This window comes from Ochotona curzoniae, unplaced genomic scaffold (assembly GCF_017591425.1).
Source record: "Ochotona curzoniae isolate NIBS_2020 unplaced genomic scaffold, NIBS_Ocur_1.0 contig_2692, whole genome shotgun sequence".
NCBI lineage: Eukaryota > Metazoa > Chordata > Mammalia > Lagomorpha > Ochotonidae > Ochotona > Ochotona curzoniae.
The window spans coordinates 5,923,037-5,941,218 of NW_024465556.1; the positions used below are offsets into that span (position 1 = coordinate 5,923,037).

Below are 18,182 nucleotides of genomic sequence, written 5' to 3' on the forward strand. Positions count from 1 at the left end.
TGTCTGACATATTTAATTTTCAATACCTATACAGGAAGTTGGGAATTACAGTCTGCCAGAGAGAAGCCAATATCTGACATTAAAAGTCATCTCCACATCACCACTACACATCAGATTTTAGGAACTGGAAGTTTGGGGTCATTGAGATAATATATTTTGATCACTGAAGTGACCTTTAAACAAAGAATGCAAATACAGAGGCAGTTACAACATGTTAAAAAAAAAAAAACTCTAGTAAGAATGCTACTGAATTTGAGTAACAGGTACTGCAGCCATTTTCCCCTTTAGTAAAAGCACCTGGTCCTCAGTTTCCAGTCTGTAAACAGCAGTAGTAACATTTAATGGGTTCATGCCTGAAAACATCAATATGCTTAATAACAAAGCAACATTAATTTATTTAAAAAGCATGAATGAACAAAATGTTGTTTCCATTGAAAAGTTAACCAGGTATATGGCAAACCAGTATCATAAAGACAGCTGAAACTTTAAAGTTTCAAGATCTACTGCACTTGTCTCTTCCAAATTTCTTGATATAATTTGCCACAATCTTTCCTATGAACTTTTTGAAAGCTGACACATAATTCATGCATTCATACTGTCCTTCACATTACTAATTGTTATCCTGACACACCTGCATTCTTTTATTTATGGACTGTTTCTCAGCTTATTTTATCTAAGATATGTTGTAATAATTCCTTGCTAACATATACACATTCAGAGGTTTGTTTCACAATCCACCTTAAGAGGACATTCTTCGGATCTACTTTCTTATGCAGAGTTCCCCTTTCACACATTTCTGTAGAAGCATTTTATGCTGATTACAACATTTTTAAGTAATTAGAAGAGTTTTTTTAAAATGGAAAATTACTCTCAAACAGTATGGCTGCATTGGTTAGTGTGAGGAATTGGGGGAAAATAGCTTGCCATTTCCAGTCCATGGGCAAAAAAGCCAAGATTGACTATTGATCTCAGTTATGAGAATAACTGGAAATGACGATTATTGACAATGTTCTTATTTGGTATAATTTATAACCATTATGATCAAAGCCAATCAACTTTTGGTATAACATACCTTTCATTTAAATTCAATTATAAACCCTGCCACAGATTCAAAGAGGTTTGTGATCAAAGAACAGTTGAATTGTTTGTCATCATTATATCCTAAGTGATTCTCCAAGGATTTCATTATTTTCAAATGGATTTTTGAAGGGTCAATTCATGAAGGAAAAAGCTGTGTTCAAAGATCTTCTTATTGCCTTCAAAAGATTATCCTCATGCCAGATATACTTATGATAATAAATGTTAAAAGAGAACATACAAATACAGTCTTTACTTTTTTATTCAAATACAGGCTGTTCAACAAAAATAATAAAGCAGCAAATCACCATTACACAATAAAACAAGAGAAATAACAGGAGTTTGGCTTTTTATTCAATAGCAGAGAGAGTAACGTCAACGAGTATTTGACCAATGCAACAGGGACAATAAGCACTAATATAAAATGGCTCTAGGTGTTAGAAAAATTATAAATCAAAAGACTTAGAGCTAACATACCTCAGAAATAAAACTTCATAGAATCATTTGGAGGATTTGTTACAAAAAAGGGGATTCTTTGGAGCTGTCCTTTTAAATATATCCACTTTTGTGAAAACAGTGTGATGGTTGAAGATATTAGATTTTCAATCTTCCTATATTTTAAATTAAATATATTTATTATATGAACTGTATACATATAGCTACATATATTTAATTTACAATATGAACTTGTAAGTTCATATCATGAGTGATATAGGAAATATTATAAGTTCAACTAAGAATAAAACAATCTCATAAAACTACAATATTGTCAAATTAGAACAAATACCCAAGAAGAAATTCTTGAATTCTAACACAATATTAAATATGAATGCTATTCCTGACACAAATTAATCAAGCTGTCATAGTTTCTCTACAGATAAACATGAAAATTATATGGGAAGCCACTGATGAGTAAAGCAAGAAAGTTGGATAAGTTTCCTATAGCTACAAGGAATCTCCATGACTGAAATGACTCCTCAGAAAATAAAGTAAAATGAATTCAATTATAACAAGATCTCTGATTTTAGTTTAGAACTGTGAATTGGAACCATATATTTGTATATTCAGCAGGTCCCTGGATCTCTGCCTCCTTTGCCCATATGTGAGGTCATAAGGAAACAGCACACCGTGTCCCTGGTACACCTTCCCCCGGGGGAACCCCTTGGCATTGTTCCTGGCATACCAAGACCTCAACCTGACCTGATCACTGCCCATACAAGTGAGAGCACTGCACAGCGCCTGGTTTTCCTTTTTGGTCTGGTGGAGCTGTGCTGGAGCTTCTTTGATAAGTAACTCTGAAAAAGCAGTCCCATGTTATCTGCCAACCGTGCGTGACGTACATGATCTGCAGCAGGATTATTGGATGGGAGGAATGTCAGGAGACGCCCCTATGCCTTCCCCTTTTCCTGGGCTATAAAAGTTTGTGCTTCCTTTACAATAAATATACACACTCCAGCACACTATGTCTGATAATTCTTGCTGAGGAACACCACTTACCCACCCCCAGGTCTGTTGGTCAGAACCTCTGAGACAGATAAAATATTTGACTATACATATATATACACACACACACGCAGTCACACACATATGTGACATTTATGACACTGTTTGTGACCTCTGTGTACATATATATTTATATATATGCAATATTTGACAAAGATTGTAACAAAAAGTAGTATATGGCAACAGTTTTTAAACTAAAATATCACACCTTTAGCATCAAATATTAATACATGGAAAAGTGGACTAATGCGCATATTGCATCAAACTCATCAGGGATTGTTTCTAGGCACACAGAAAACGTAAGGCAAAAGTTCAAGACATGTTACTTGTTTAAATATAAAAACCAAATTGCCTTGAGACACATAAAATCCCACGATCTTTGCTTTACTGCTATACAACGGATATACAATATATGATGGTTAGGATTACCTGATTATTTGGCACAATGACTTTTATTTTTACTATAAGTAAGTACTTCTCTTTCAGACTACCAGACAGCTCCACAATGTTAAATTTAGTGAAAACAGTTACTGAAAATTTCCGAGATGAGAGCAAGGATAGAAGTGTAGGGATAAGATGGAAAATATCTCCTTTATACTAACAATGACTCAACTAAATTTTCTGCTAATTTTCAAGAATATTAGAATAGTCCATTGCTAGTGCCAAAAGTGACATAGGCAGATAAAAGTCTCATTATATTTTATTTTCAGAAATTTCTGAATACTGGGAACAATTATATAATTATGATAATAACATAAAATATAACAATTTTCAAAATTGTTATAATACTCATGCACAACTAGTAGAAAACAAATTATAACTGTTAGGCTAACTGAAAGGAAATAAACATTTCTTAGCACAAACATTTTATACTACAGGTAGTTTCATTGCCAATTTTAGGGTATTAATGCCTAAACTCTATGTAAATAGAACATTGTTCAAGTACACTGGACAATTTCACTTCATTTGAACTACATTTCAATGTCTCAGAAAATCATAAGCCCTTGGTGATATATCAAATATGTGATTCATCATTTTACCATAAGTATTTCTAGCCTTAATGGAAAATATCAACACTCAGGGCCACTGTTATTGAAGTGTTTTTAAAATTATCTTGGCTGGCATAATACCCAGCAACTTGTCATTATACTCATAGTATTTCACTCATTATTAAATACCAACACACCGAAAGAAGACCTACTCTCACTGCTTTAATGTATTCAATAGTCTATATAATTTTAGCTTTTTTGCTGCTATCATTACAGCAAGTCTCAATAATAAGCACTGGTTACTTAGGAAGAGGTAGTTTCAGGAGAATGGAAATCATACATAATACTCTATAGCCTGTAACTCACAAATAAGCTTACCAATGATGTAATTTATAAAAACCCAAAGTTAACTTATTAAAATGTAGTTTTGGGGTATTTGGCAAAAGAATTAAGGTAGTTTTTATAATAAACATAAGCAACATTGAATTGTCTGAATGCAGCTTAGCTTCTGATCCTACCTTTCTGCTAATGTGAACCTGGGGGCAGCAAATAATGACTTAAATGATTGGGTCCCTATTATTCACTCACCTCTTGTTTGGGATAATCAGAGTATTCAGCTCTTGGTTTCAGCCTGGGCCAGCATCACCTTGCAGAAATGTTGTGAAGTCTTTTGTCCCTTCAATGAGACCTCTGTGTCTCACTATTCTATCTCTCTCTCTCTCTCTCTCTCTCTATATATATATATATATATACACACACACACTAATATTAACATTTATAAATAAGGCAAACCTGTATTTTTCTTGCTGAGTTTGCAGTATTTTACTTTCTATAAAGATCCTCAGTTTATCTGTTTTGTTGCAAAAGTTAACATTTCATGCCTTTTATGTCTAATATTTCATCATGTACAAATATACATTTTCTTAATCCAGCCATCAGTTGATGGGCATCTTACACTGATTCCACATCTTTGCTATTGTGAATTGAGCTGCTGTAAACACGGGAGTACAGGTATTTTTCATATGCTAACTTCATTTCTCTTACTTGATTACATAGTATAGGATAGTTGGATCATATAGTAGGCTCTCTCTGAATAATAAAAGGAATATCATACTGTTTACTGTTATATCGATTTACGTTTATACCACCAATATTAGAGTACCCTTTTCTCCACAATCCTGTTGGCATTTGTTTTTGGGTTTTGGATAAAACCCAAAGTGATTCTAACCAAATGATTTCATTATGGTCTAGATTTGCATTTCCTTGATAGTGACTATTGTCTTCTGTGTCTATTGACCATCTGCACTTCTTCCTTCGAAAATGTCTGTATGCTCTGCATATTTTTAACTACATTGTTTCACTATGGTTTAGTTTCTTGAACTCATATATTTTGGATATTAACCATTTGTCAGATGCGTATGTTACAAATTTTCTTTCCCATTCTACCAGTGGTCTCCACTTTGTCAACTGTCTCCTTTGCTGTGCAGAAGCATCTTAGCTCGATGCAAGACCCATATGTCTATTTAAACAGTTGTCTGCACTTTGAAATGTTACCAAGGAAGTTTTGGCCTAAGCCAATGTCTTCAGCATTTTCCCATTTTATCTGGTAGTTTCATAACTTAAGCTTAGATCATTCCCTTAGCTTTGAGTTGATTTTGTGTAAGTTGTAAGTTATGGATCTTGTTTTAAGCTTCTACATATGGAAATCCACGTTCCCAATATTAAGACACTGTTCTTTCTACAAGGAATGAGTTCAGGTTGTCAACGATGGTTTGTGTGATTGAATGTCTGGGGTTTCAATTTTTGTCTATTGGCCTACACACGTCTATTTTTGAATGTCAGAACAATACTGTCCTGATTGTTACTGTCTTGTGGTAGGTTGAAATTTAGAATTGTGATATTTCTGGCTCTGTTTTTGTTGTTTAAGACTGGCTTGACTATTCAGTCAGTTAGAGCATTGTTGGTGTGTAAGGACGCTATGATTTTTATGTGCTTCTCTGTTTTGTAGTTTTGTTAAAGTCTCTGATCAGTTCTAATGGTCTAGGTGGAGTCCTTTGGTTTTCCTCAACACAGGGAATGTTCATCTAAACACAGGGTTGATTTACTTTTGATTTCCAGTTTGCATCCCCTTTGTTCCCCGTCCTAATAGTTCTGGATAAAGCTTCCAGCATCACATTTAATAGTAGTGGTAAGAGTGGATATCCTTTTCTGATTCTGAATCTTAGTGGACATGTTCCCAGCTTTTCCTCCTACAGTATAATGCTGGCTGTTTTCTCACCTTCTATTGTGTTGAGGTATGCTCCACTGTAACTAACATTTTAAGAATCTTTTTTAATTATGAAAGGATTTCACATTTTGTCATAAATTTGTTTTTTCCATCTATAGAGATAATTATATTAGTTTTTATCTTTCAGTTTATTGAAGATATACAATGTTTACTGATTTGTGTGTGGAACCAGCCTTGAGTCACAGGGATAAATCCCACTTGGTCAGAGCGAATCTCTGAAATATTAGATACCATTTGCCAGTGTTTTCGTTGAGAATTATGACATCTGTGTTCATCAGTGATACCAGTGTGCATTTTTCTTTTTGGTTGTGTGTATAGTTTTGGAATTCAGATTATGTTGGCCTCCTCCATAAGGTAAGTTTGGAAAAGTTCCATTTTAAATAGTTTGAGATGAGCTAGTGTTCTTGAAAGTGTGGCAGAGTTCAATAGTGAAGCCATCTAATTTCAAGGCTTGTTGAGCAGCCCTTTGTCAGTGACTCAGTCTCAACCTTGGTTATTGGTCCAGTCAGGTTTTGTCTTCAGGCCTCAATATTGATCAACTAAATGTCCAGAAATCTATTGATTTTTTTTTCAAATTACCCAATCTATTGTTTATAATCACTTTTTTTTTTTTTTTTACTTCTGTGACATTCAACATTTCTTCTATAAAACTGAATGCCTTAGCAGTGTTTACACACACACACACACACACACACAATCTTGGCCCCAGCCTGGCAGTTAAAAATCCTAGTCTTGCACACACCAGGATCCCATATGGGCGCCAGTTCTAATCCAGGAGGCCTTGCTTCCCATCCACAGTCCCAAAGCCTTAGGATCCAGAAGAAGCTCCTGTCTCCTGGCTCCAAATTGGATCAGCTCTGACTGTTGCGGTCACTTGGGGAATGAATCATCTGACTGAGGATCTTCCTCTATCCTCCTCTCTCTATATCCAATTTTCCAATAAAAATAAATAAATCTTTAAAAAAAAGCAAAGTCACATCTGAAGTTATTTCAACCAACACATGGTGATTTTTGTCTCTTCATTTTTTTTTTTTAAAGATTTATTTTATTTTTATTGGAAAGGCAGATATACAGAGAGGACAGAGAGGAAGATCTTCCGGCCAATGATTCACTCCCCAAGTGAGCACAAAGGCCTATACTATGCCAATCCGAAGCCAGGAGCCTCTTCCAGGTCTCCCACGCGGGTGCAGGGTCCCAAAGCTTTGGGCCGTCCTCGACTGCTTTCCCGGGTGACAGGCAGGGAGCTGGAAGGGAAGTGTAGCTGCTGGGATTAGAACCGGCACCCATATGGGATCCTTGCATGTGCAAGGCGAGGACCTTAACCACTGCGCCATGGCGCAGGGCCCTCTTCACAGTTTTTGTACTAAGGTTTATCTTTTATCATATGAAGACAGCTGGTTTTGCTTGCTTTTTATTTCCATCTGAATAGATTGTCACTTCCGATCTTTTGTTTTGCTTTGTTAAGACTGTTTTTGCTTTGTTAAGAGTGTTTCCTGTAGGCAGAACACAGTTGGGTCTACTGAGCAGCATAATTTAACTGTGAAACTCAGGCCAATCACATTAAAGGTTATTATTGGTAAGTAACGATTTTGTTTCATCATTTTTCCCTTAAAGATTCCTACTGCTGTATTTTGACTCTCCTTTGTTCTCTTACTAGGTTTTCAACCTATACATTCTTTCACAATGCGAACTTTGTTCCTTTATATAGGTATTTCCTCAACACTGCTAGGGATTTTTCCCATCAAAGTAAGCAAAATTCTGTATTTTTCCATGCCTATGAGTGAAGGCTTTGATTCTCAACACCAACAAATTAAAAGTTAAAAGCTCTCATGAACTTGTTAAGCACACACTCTAAAAATACTGTGGAACTAAACATACTTCTAAATACATATGAGAAGGAAAAACAATAAGCTTCCTTAGTTTCAAATAAAATCAATATGAAAATGAATGGCCTTCAAATCTAGAATCTACAACATCAAATTAAAAAGTGCAGTTAAAACGCATTTAATGGGGCCAGTGTTTCCCCGCAGAAATAACCATGGCCTGTGATGTCAGCAACCCATATGGGTACCAGTTTGTATCCTTAGCTGCTCCACTTCTGATCCAGCTCCCTACTAATGGACTGAGAAAAGCAGCAGAAGATGGTCCAAGTATTTGGGTCTCCACCACCCACATGGGAGACCGGGATGAATCTCCTGTCTCTTGGTTTCAGCCTGGCCTAGTCCCAGCCATTGTTGACATCTGGGGAGTGAACAGTAACATGTAAGATCTCTACCTCTCCTTCTCTATGTAACTTTGAAATGAATCATTTCTAATGAAAACGCATTTACTGTAATATGAGCAAAAGTATACAAAAGAGCAATTCATGTTTTAAAAGCTATAAAAAGTCAAAACAATAGAAAAGCAATACAAAATAATACTAAAGTATTAATAAAAGCTAAAACTAGGATTTTGAAATTTTTTTAAATAAAATTTTGAAAGACATTTGAGAAATACTAGCAAAAAAGAGAAACACCCACAAGCATTAAAAATGAAAACAGGTTATAGATGTACCATATATAAACAGGAGATATTAAAATGTATATATGTTAAATGTTTCTAAGTTACCTACAGAAGTTAACACTCTCAGCTTTTCTTGGCCAGAAAGTAATACCCAAGCTACCATTCAGGAAACATGTTCATCCAACTTTAAAACTACAGATACCATACAAATAAACAGGCAATATGTAACACAAAGCCCACACATTTAAAACTTAAGAACCACTTTCATAAATATTAGTAAATATCTGAAAATATTATGTTTAAGGTAACAAAAATACACTCATATATGGAGAGTTTAAAAATTTTCTACAAAAGTTGGCATACTACAAACTATTGAAGACAAACAAAAACTTAAACTGAAAATTAAATAAATTAGCTAAACACAAGCTAACAATGTACACTAAGGATCTAAATAGCAACTTGCAAAAGTAACAAATACAAAAATTATACATACAAAGGAAAAGTAAAAACATTTAAATTAATCCTTAATGTGCATCTTAAATGAAGTTAATAGAAGAGGGAGGCACTTCTTAAGCACACATTGAAAAGAATCCTTAACTGTTGAAAGACTAGTAATTTCTGATTTGCAACATTCAATCAACTACAAGCAGAAAAAATACATAAACCAGAGCCACAAATAATTCACAACAAACCTACACCCTCCCAAAGTAGAGGCTTTTATAAGTAGAAAAAGTGTAAAAGCAAGACGGCTAGAAAGATTTTAAACTCACAGCTGACTTTGTATCAACAACAGGAAAAGCCAGATAACCATGGGAAAATAGCTATGATGTGATAATCATTTACTACCTGATGTAAAGAACTGTTGTGATGCTGGTTTAATCACTGCCTGCAACAGAATAATCCCACAGAAGTCCCAGTTCCTGCTCCAAGTCTTTTCAGCTCCCTACTGAAGCACCTGAGAAAGCAGAGGAAGACAGCCCTTGTAATCAGGCTGCTGCCACAAGTGGGCACTATGTGGAGTCTTGGCCTGGCTGACCCAGTCCCAGCTGTTGTGGCCACTGCGAGTGAGCCAGCAGACAGGGGGTATCTCTATTGCCTTCTCCCACAGTAGATGGAGGTCATCTCTCCCAAACTCCAACTATCGCAAATCCCCTACATATGCCTTTTCTTCAATAACATTGCCTTTCAGATAAAATAAGCAAATCTTAAAAAAAAAAAGGTGGGGCCCGGCACGGTGGCGCAAGTGGTTAAAGGTCCTCGCCTAGCACGCCCGGGATCCCATATGGGCGCCGGTTCTAATCCCGGCAGCCCCGCTTCCCTTCCAGCTCCCTGCCTGTGGCCTGGGAAGGCAGTCGAGGACGGCCCAAAGGCTTTGGGAACCTGCACCCGCGTGGGAGACCCAGAGGAGGCTCCTGGCTTCGGATCGGCATAGTATCGGCCCGTTGCGCTCACTTGGGGAGTGAATCATCGGACGGAAGATCTTCCTCTCTGTCTCTCCTCTCTCTGTATATCCGCCTTTCCAATGAAAAAATAATAAAAATAAATCTTTAAAAAAAAAAAAAAAAAAGGTGAAATACCTATTTTCAAACAAAGAACTAAAGTCCAGCATTCATAGAATAAAGATATTTTAAAATATTTATTTCATACACCTAAACTATTTCATACGAAGCTCAGAAAAGTAAAATCAGGTAAATATAAATAATACTGACTATGTAACATAATAACTAAAAAACTTACTCTGTAAGAGCACGACCAGGTTGAGGTAATAAAATGGACAAAATCCCTTATTAGCTACAATTAGGATGATCTATTAATGGTGAAGCCTTTCGGCTTCATTTACTTTCAAGAAGATGATCAGTATTCCTTAGACTTAACCCTGAAACCTAAAAAGTAAATATTCTGAAAGTATATTCTTAAAAAGCAGCCATTTAAGTACTACATGGAGGATAAATGTAAGAAAGTCTGAAATTCAAGAAGAAAGCTATGACAAAGAATAATCAAAAGGGTGATGATAATGTATTGATACAAAACTATAGATTTGAAGGCTAAAAACAGTAGATGTGGAGAAAGCCATAACAATAACAGTTCATTTGCTTCAGAGGAAAGATCCAAGTGTAACTTTTGTTTACCTTAAGAAAGTAGCTGTAGGCCCAGCACCGGATAGCTTGGTAGCTAAATCCTTGCATGCACCAGGATGCTGGTTCCTCTCCCAGCTGTTCCACTTCCCATCCAGTTCCCTGCTTATGGCCCAAAGCCTTGGGACCCTGCACCCATATGGCAGACCCAGAAGAAGCTCCTGGCTCCTGGTTTCAGATCAGATCAGATCAGCTCAGATCCGGCTACTGCAGCCACTTTGGGAGTGAACCAGCACACAAAGATCTCTCTGTCTCTCATTCTCTGTAAATTTGTCATTCCAATAAAAGTACATAAATCTTAAAAAAAAAAAAAAAAAAGCTGGAAAGAATGTAAAATTCAGTAGAAACATAAAGTTGGGGTTGGCATCATGGCACAGATGTTTAAGCTGCTGCGATGGTGGCATCCCATATGAGCACCTGTTCAAGTCCAGTACACTATCCTTCTGATCCAGCTTCCTGCTAATGTGCCTGAGGAAATAGCAGAAGATGACCCAAGTGCTTGGGCCGCTGCCCACCCACCTAGGAGACCTAGTTTAGTTGAGGCTTCTGGATTCATCTTGGTCCAGCCTTGGCTTTTGTAAACATTTGTGGAGCAAGCAGCAGATGGAAAATTTTTCTCTATATATAGGTCAGCCTTTTAAATAAATATATCTTTTAAAATCAAGAAAAAGCAGTAAATCCACCATCATAGTTGGAGATTTGAAAACACATCTCTGACAATCTAATACCAGACAAGAAACACTTAAATTTTTACAAGACATAAGCTGATAAAAAAAAAATCACAAACATAACCCAACAAGTATTTAGAAAACATTAAAGACAATTACAAAATACATTATTGTTCCATATCAAAACCACAGTTGCTTCTCACCAACTTTTTAGTACATTGCTGATATTATATTGCCTAAATTGAAATAAACTTTTGAAACACTGTTCTCACACATTTGTAGCAGAAATGTTAAAATTATTTTTCAGTAACACATGAATCAAAGAAATGACTACAACAAAAATAAAAAATGTTACAAAATGTGACCATTGCTTCTCAGTCTTTTGGCTGTGAAAATAGAGAAAGTCAGAAGAAATTTTTAGCCTTAAATGTTTATTCGAAAAAGCAAAGATCCAAATATACAAGGTTATTTTTGAAAAAACAAAACAAAACAAAAAACAAAAACAGGAGTTTACATAAGCAGTAAATCTTTTTCATTCAAATACAGAAAGCAGAAACTGACCTCAAGGTTTCAGTAAAAATCAATGGTGACTTACACAAGCTAATCTTTTTTCATCTTTGACAATTTGTTTTAAAATGAAGATATGAAGTAGTGGTCACAGCAAATATTTGGATAAGGTACACACACACACATACACACACCCCCACACACAAATAAGGAATGAAGCATCAGGTTATCTGAAAGCAGGGTCAGACATGTAACATGTGAACATGTTACTATGGTTACAGTAAAAGCCCTAGCACAAAGCCAAGAATTCAACAACCATCTGAACCACATCTAACCAACTGCATAGCCATTCTTCCCTTCCTTCCATTAAGCTCAGCATACTTGCACTACATGAATCTGAACAAGCAAAGAATGATTACACAGGCCAAGAAACGCTTCCAAGCTCCTGTCATGTAGTTCTTCCCACAAGCACATAAAAATCAACAAATAAAATGGTAACTGGCAGAGATTCAGGGCTTTTTACAGATAAGACTTTTTACCCCCACATTAATTATGGTCACCAATCAGACTGCACTCAGGAATTCACATACTACCTTGCTGGAAAAGAAGAGGGTTTATCCCTGGGTTGAATAGAGCATAGGGCTCAGTGCTAAACTTCCGCCATCTCCTTTCCCCTTGCAATTGATTCCATGGGCAGGGGTTACATGTAAACAAAAGGCAGATGACAGACCCTATATTCTTTCTTATACATAGGAGAGGGATATTACAACTGAGTTGGGTTCTGCTACACTCTAGGATCCATTCCCATGCTTCTATCCAAGAAGCCATGGTAAGCTTATATATACAGCAAGATGTATGCTACTAGACTTGGAAAAACATCTCAGCAGTAGATAAGGCCAGTCTCTCAGCTTCTCTCTGCACCTGCTGACTGCCTGTCCCATCTTTCATTTACCTTCTTTCTCCATAGTGTTCCCAAGGAAATTCAGGTAAACTGGCAGCTCTGCTGGTAGCTCAGCCTTGGCTTTGGCCTGAGTATCAGCCTCAGGGCATGGTACCTTCCCTTGCAGGGTAAACAGGAGTTGAAGGAAGTTCTGGTGCCTGGACAGAAAACATAGGTATGAGTGAAGGGAATCTCAGATGAACAAATCTAGGTCTGTAGTTCAGGCTCCCATAGTCACCTCTGCAGCTGGTCCTGCACCAGTCCTGCCTGCTGCTTCAGGTTTCCAAGTTCCTGAGACAGCTGTTCAAGCTCCTGCTGTGTTCCAGTCTTCTGTTCCCTGATCTCTGCAGAAACTTCTGCTAGATGTTGCAGATGCTTCTCCTGCCAGCAATGAGGGTGCACACAGTTCATCAGATCCTGAAATCTTAAACCCATCCTCCCAGCCCTCTAGCCTAAACCCAGCTCAGAGCTAAAATACAGGTAACTACAGACAAAACAAATGAGCACAGAAAAGAAAGGATAGCTTCTCATTTTATGTACTCACAGTAATACTCATCTTAACAACTGTATAGGATTAAGACATTAACACTGCCTCCATTACAGACACGTGTGTTAGGTGATCTAATATCACACAGTGTTGAAATGACACTAAACTTCAAGCCATGGTGGTGTCTACAAAGAACTCAAATGAGAAATGAAGGGAAAGTTTTCCTAGCAAGATCGTATGATTAAGATGATGAAAAGGTGGTGAGAAAGGCTATTCTACAGACACACCTGTTGCAGCTGCCACTGCTTCTGGGCTGTTCTGAGTTTCTCCATGGCCACCCTCTTCTGTGGATAAGGAAGGAAAGTGGTTGAGGAATAAAGATATTTATTCTTCTGGTTGAATTTTGGAAGACAACAAGTGCATTCAACACTGCTTACTCAGCCTTTTCTTCTCTTCCCTCATCCCACTCAAGAAGCCAAGAAGTACCTTGACCTGATGCTGCTCAAGGGCCTGCTGAAGCTGTGTCCGCTTCCTCTGGGCCTCCTCCAACTGGGTTAGGGCCTGGGTCACACTATTTCTGATGACTTCCACCTGGTCTTGGTAGGTGGCCTTCAGCTCTTTCCATTGCTCCTTGGCTTCAACTGCCTTCTGTCCTGAAAAGAGTCACCAGATTTAAGGGCATAAGGAAAGACCACTCCCAGCCCACCACTCAGCAACATGTAGCCTCAATCTTCCCATCAGCCCAAAATGGACCTGAACAGCATCCTCCTGCCCTCCCCAAGCAGGCACACACTTTAACCTACTGTTTACTCACGGCTAGTATCTTCAGAAGCCAAGGGGTCCAGTCCCTGGGCTGTACCCTTCTTGGCCACGAAGTTCTGTAGGAAGTCGGCTACCTGAAGCTGGCTGCACAGAAGCTTGTCTTTCTTTCGTGAGTTCTGTTCCAAAGGAAAGAGGCAGGGAAAAGCTCAAGGAAGCCTTTCAGTAAGCAGTCCATCAGTCCTGCCCGGGGTCTTGACATGATAGCCCCTGGCTTTCTTCTTTCTTAAGATTTCTTTATTTTTATTGGAAAGCCAGATTTACAGAGGAAAAACAGAGTGAAAGACATTCCATGTGCTGCTTCACTCCCCAAGTGGTCACAACTGCCACAGCTGAGCTGATGCAAAGCCAGTAGGCAGTAGTCAGAGCTCCCAGAAGGCTTTGGGTCATCCTTGACTGCTTTCCCAGGTCGCAAGCAGGGGAATGGATGGGAAAGCGGAACAGCTGAGAGAGGAATCAGCGCCCACATGGGATTTCAAGCACATGCAAGGTGAGGAGTTAGCCTTTGAGCCACTGCACCAGGCCTGATTTCTGGCTCTTTAAAGGCTGGTTCCCACATTGTACATACCCTCTCAAACTCTGCCAGCATCTGGGCTGGCAGTCCGGCCTCTTCTTGCAGTCCTACAGGCTCCAGAAAGTCTGCTACTTCGGCAAGGACCCTGAAGAAGCAACAGAAGAGGTGCTGGCTCTAAAGCGTGTATGCACAGACAGATGGATGTTACCAGTTCTGAGTCTCCTCCTGACCAAATTGTCTTAAGAGCAGCCTACACCCTGTGACCAGGAACAGAGTGTGAACGGAAAACCTACAGTAGCAGTAATGCCAGGAACAAAGTCAGAAAAGAGGGGAATAAAGAGTGTGGGAAAGGAGGTAAGATGTTCAGTAGGGACTATTTAAATGGAAGCACATATAGTATGAGTAAAACGTGAAGAGGGAGATCTATAGGGAAAATAAAAAGGCAAAGGCGGGCGCCAGCAGCCTCCGGGGCAGCCTCGGACTTGGTGCGGGAGAGGGGTCTCCAGGTTTTTCCTGCTTAGGGGCAAGAGCACGCTACTAGGAGGCAGAATGGCAAGTAAGATAATGCACTAGGAAAGCGTTTACAAAGGAGGAGAGGCAACTAAAAGGCCCGTCTGGCAGGTCGCCGGGGCAGGTGGAGGCGAAACCTCTCGGGAGACCATGGGAGAGAACAGACACACAGGAAGGGGGTAACTGCCATCCGGTAAAACACACCCCGAAGCAGGGCACGGCGCTGGCAGCACGAACGACCACCTCAGGAAGCCAAAGCCCCGAGGGCCCAAACCCCGGCAGCTCCCCGGGGTCTGTGGGGACACAGCGCCCTGCCAGCCCACTCCCTGCGGCGGACCGCAGCACCTACTCCAGCACGGCGCGCTCCGCCTGACTCCCGGCCGCTTCCATGTCGCGTACCAGTGACCCTCCTCACAACCCACAGCTTTGGATTCACAACAGACTGCGCGCCATCGCAGCCGATTGGGCCGCTGGTTCAATGGGCGGGGATGAAGAATCCTCCTGTCCTCTTATTGGCTCCAAACTCGCGTCAGCACGCCACTCTCGCGTGCTCTCTTTGACGCAGGCGCAGTTGAATCTGGGCCCGGGCGGCGAACGAGCGGTGCGCCTGCGCGGCAGCCCGCAAACAACACCAGAAAGAACAAGTGAGCCTTTCGTCTTTTGGTGCAGAGGCTCGCGTGTTCTCGTTTCGTTACTGTGAGGGAGAGTGGTGACGCGCAGCCCGGAGTTTCAGTTTTTAAGACTTTACACCAGTTTCTTTTAAAAATTCAGCACTGTGGTAAGGAATACACTAAAAGCGCTCTTTTCTCAGTGGTGAACCTGGGTCAATGGCATCCGCTGCCTTTTAAGTTTTGCGATGTGGAGAGAACAAAAGTAGATCCCAGTGGATTACCTGCCTTGATAAGACAGAGCTGAAATTCTGGAGATGTGATGTTCTATGCAGACTATAGCAGGGGGAAAGTATTTAGCGTTCTGTACTTTCTTGAGCTTCTAGAAGTTTTTGTCTATCCGTGGAGATCACACAGCGTAGTAATGGTGACTGTATCTACATATCAGGTAATGTCGTTATTCGTGGGGAACATACTGCTTTCGTAATAGCCATTAGTTAAGTCCAGGACAGGCATTTGGTTAGAAGGTGAAGATGCTGTTTGGGAAGCAGCTAGTGATGCCTGTAACCCATTTTAGAGTACCTGCTTTCAAGTCCTTGTTTTGCTTCTGATTCACGTTTCCTGTTAGTGTGTCCCTCTAGGAGACAGCAGATGATGGTTCTTACAAATCAGGACTTACGAGATTGGGCCTTTGCGGATACCCTGTAAGAAGGTGGGGTCCTCAATAAAATAGCCACAAGATCTGCTAACAGTCTGAAGCGAATGTTTCCCTAATTGAGCTTCCAGAATAGATTATGCCCAGTTAATGTTTTTCATTGCATCCTGAGACCCCGAGTAGAAATATCAAATTATGGCTTATGGAAATTGCTTACAATCCTAAACTATAGAAACCATGAGGCAATAAGTCTGTGTTGTTAAGATGTTAATTCGTTACATAGCAATAGAAAACTAACACAAAGTCAGTGATGTGGCAATGGGGTTATACAGTCATCTGCAATATCAACATATCATACAAGCATCAGTTAGAAGCCTAGGTGGTCCACTACCTGGTCAGTTCCGTGCTGATACACTTGGAAACACAGTGGGAAGATGACCCAAGTTCTTGAGCCCCTAAAGACAATGGGAGACCTGAATAGAGTTCTAGGCTACTGGCTTTATCCTGCCCAGCTCAGCTGTTGTAGCCATTTGGGAAGTCAACCAGTGGATCAAGTATCTCTCCCTCCATCCCTAACTTTGCCTTTCAAGTAAATCAGTAAATATAAAAACAAAACAAAACAAAAACACTAATGTAAGTAACTTCTATAGCCAGTAGTAAAGAAGTAGAGCTTATAACCCAAGAATAGGGATACTATAGAATTCAGGTAATACTGAACAAATCTGAAAGAAAACAAAAGAACAGGAGTAAATAAGGGGGGTGAGCAGAAAATAAATAGCATAACAGTACACTTATGTGTAACCATGGGAATAATCACAATGATATAGATGTCTAAATTGTTCAATTAGAAATTACAAATGATCAGATTATTTGCAAAAAACAAAATACAGAGGCTACCACAGTAGCATAGCAGGTTGGACCTAAGCCTGCAGTGCTGGCGTCCCATGTGAGCACTGTTGATTACACTTACATTCCAGATTTCTGCTAATGCGCCTTAGAAGACAGCAGAGGGGCCCGGCGCGGTGGCCTAGTGGTTAAGGTCCTTGCCTTGTACACCCGGGATCCCATATGGGCGCCGGTTCTATTCCGGCAGCCCCGCTTCCCTTCCAGCTCCCTGCCTGTGGCCCGGGAAAGCAGTGGAGGACGGCCCAAAGCTTTGGGACCCTGCACCTGCGTGGGAGACCCGGAAGAGGCTCCTGGCTTTGGATCAGCATAGTATCGGCCCGTTGCGCTCACTTGGGGAGTGAATCATCGGACGGAAGATCTTCCTCTCTGTCTCTCCTCTCTGTATATCCGCCTTTCCAATAAAAAAAAATAATAAAAATAAATCTTTAAAAAAAAAAAAGAAGACAGCAGAGGATGGCCCTGATGCTTGCACCTCTGTGCCTATGTAAAAGACCAGGATGAAGCACCTGGCTCCTGACTTCAGCTTCACCCAGGCTTAGCCACTGTAGACATTCAGGCAGTGACCACCAACAGATGATGGAAGACTTTCTCTCTCTCTCTCCTGCATCTTCCTTTCCATCTCTGTATCTCTACCTTTCAAATAAATAAATATTTTTTCGAGACTCAAGCAGTTATATTGAAAACTGCACTAAAGATAAAGGTGCAGGAAAAGCATTTAAGATGCTGATTAGAATGGCCAAAACCCATGTTGGTATACTTGGTTTTCACTGTTAACTGTGGCTCTCATCTCAACTCCCTGCTAATTCAGATGCTTGGAGGAGGTTGTGATGGCTAAAGCAGTGGAGTTCTTATCCCCGCCCCTTTGGAATACCTTGATGGAATTCTGAGATTCTGATTTTTCCTCATGGCCATTGTAGGCATTTGCAAATGAACAAGTGTGTGGGTTCCCTCTTTCTTTCTTACTCTCTCTACCTTTTAGGTAGGGAAATTTCCCAAGAGAAAATTAAAACAATGGAAAATATAAGCTGTACTATCACTAATTAGTTTGAATTGCTATTTTAATACAGATATCTAA

The 18,182-nt window shown here is 39.6% G+C and overlaps 1 protein-coding gene across 3 annotated transcripts in view; it reads right to left on the bottom strand.

The window, feature by feature from the left end:
• ZWINT (ZW10 interacting kinetochore protein) overlaps positions 1 to 15,336 on the bottom strand; it is a 53,912-nt gene extending 38,576 nt beyond the window's left edge. Inside the window, exons 1-7 of one of the 3 annotated variants that reach the window (XM_040975794.1) lie at positions 15,288 to 15,336; positions 14,483 to 14,573; positions 13,910 to 14,033; positions 13,582 to 13,748; positions 13,383 to 13,439; positions 12,847 to 12,989; positions 12,621 to 12,766 (exon numbers count right to left, since the gene is read on the bottom strand). In XM_040975794.1, the coding sequence (XP_040831728.1) occupies positions 12,621 to 12,766; positions 12,847 to 12,989; positions 13,383 to 13,439; positions 13,582 to 13,748; positions 13,910 to 14,033; positions 14,483 to 14,573; positions 15,288 to 15,328 (769 nt within the window). In that variant the 5' untranslated portion in view covers positions 15,329 to 15,336. Of the gene's footprint in view, positions 1 to 11,536; positions 12,767 to 12,846; positions 12,990 to 13,382; positions 13,440 to 13,581; positions 13,749 to 13,909; positions 14,034 to 14,482; positions 14,574 to 15,287 lie in introns of those variants that run through there. The other 2 variants (XM_040975795.1, XM_040975793.1) reach the window with 2 other exon arrangements.
• Positions 15,337 to 18,182: the final 2,846 nt, after the last annotated feature.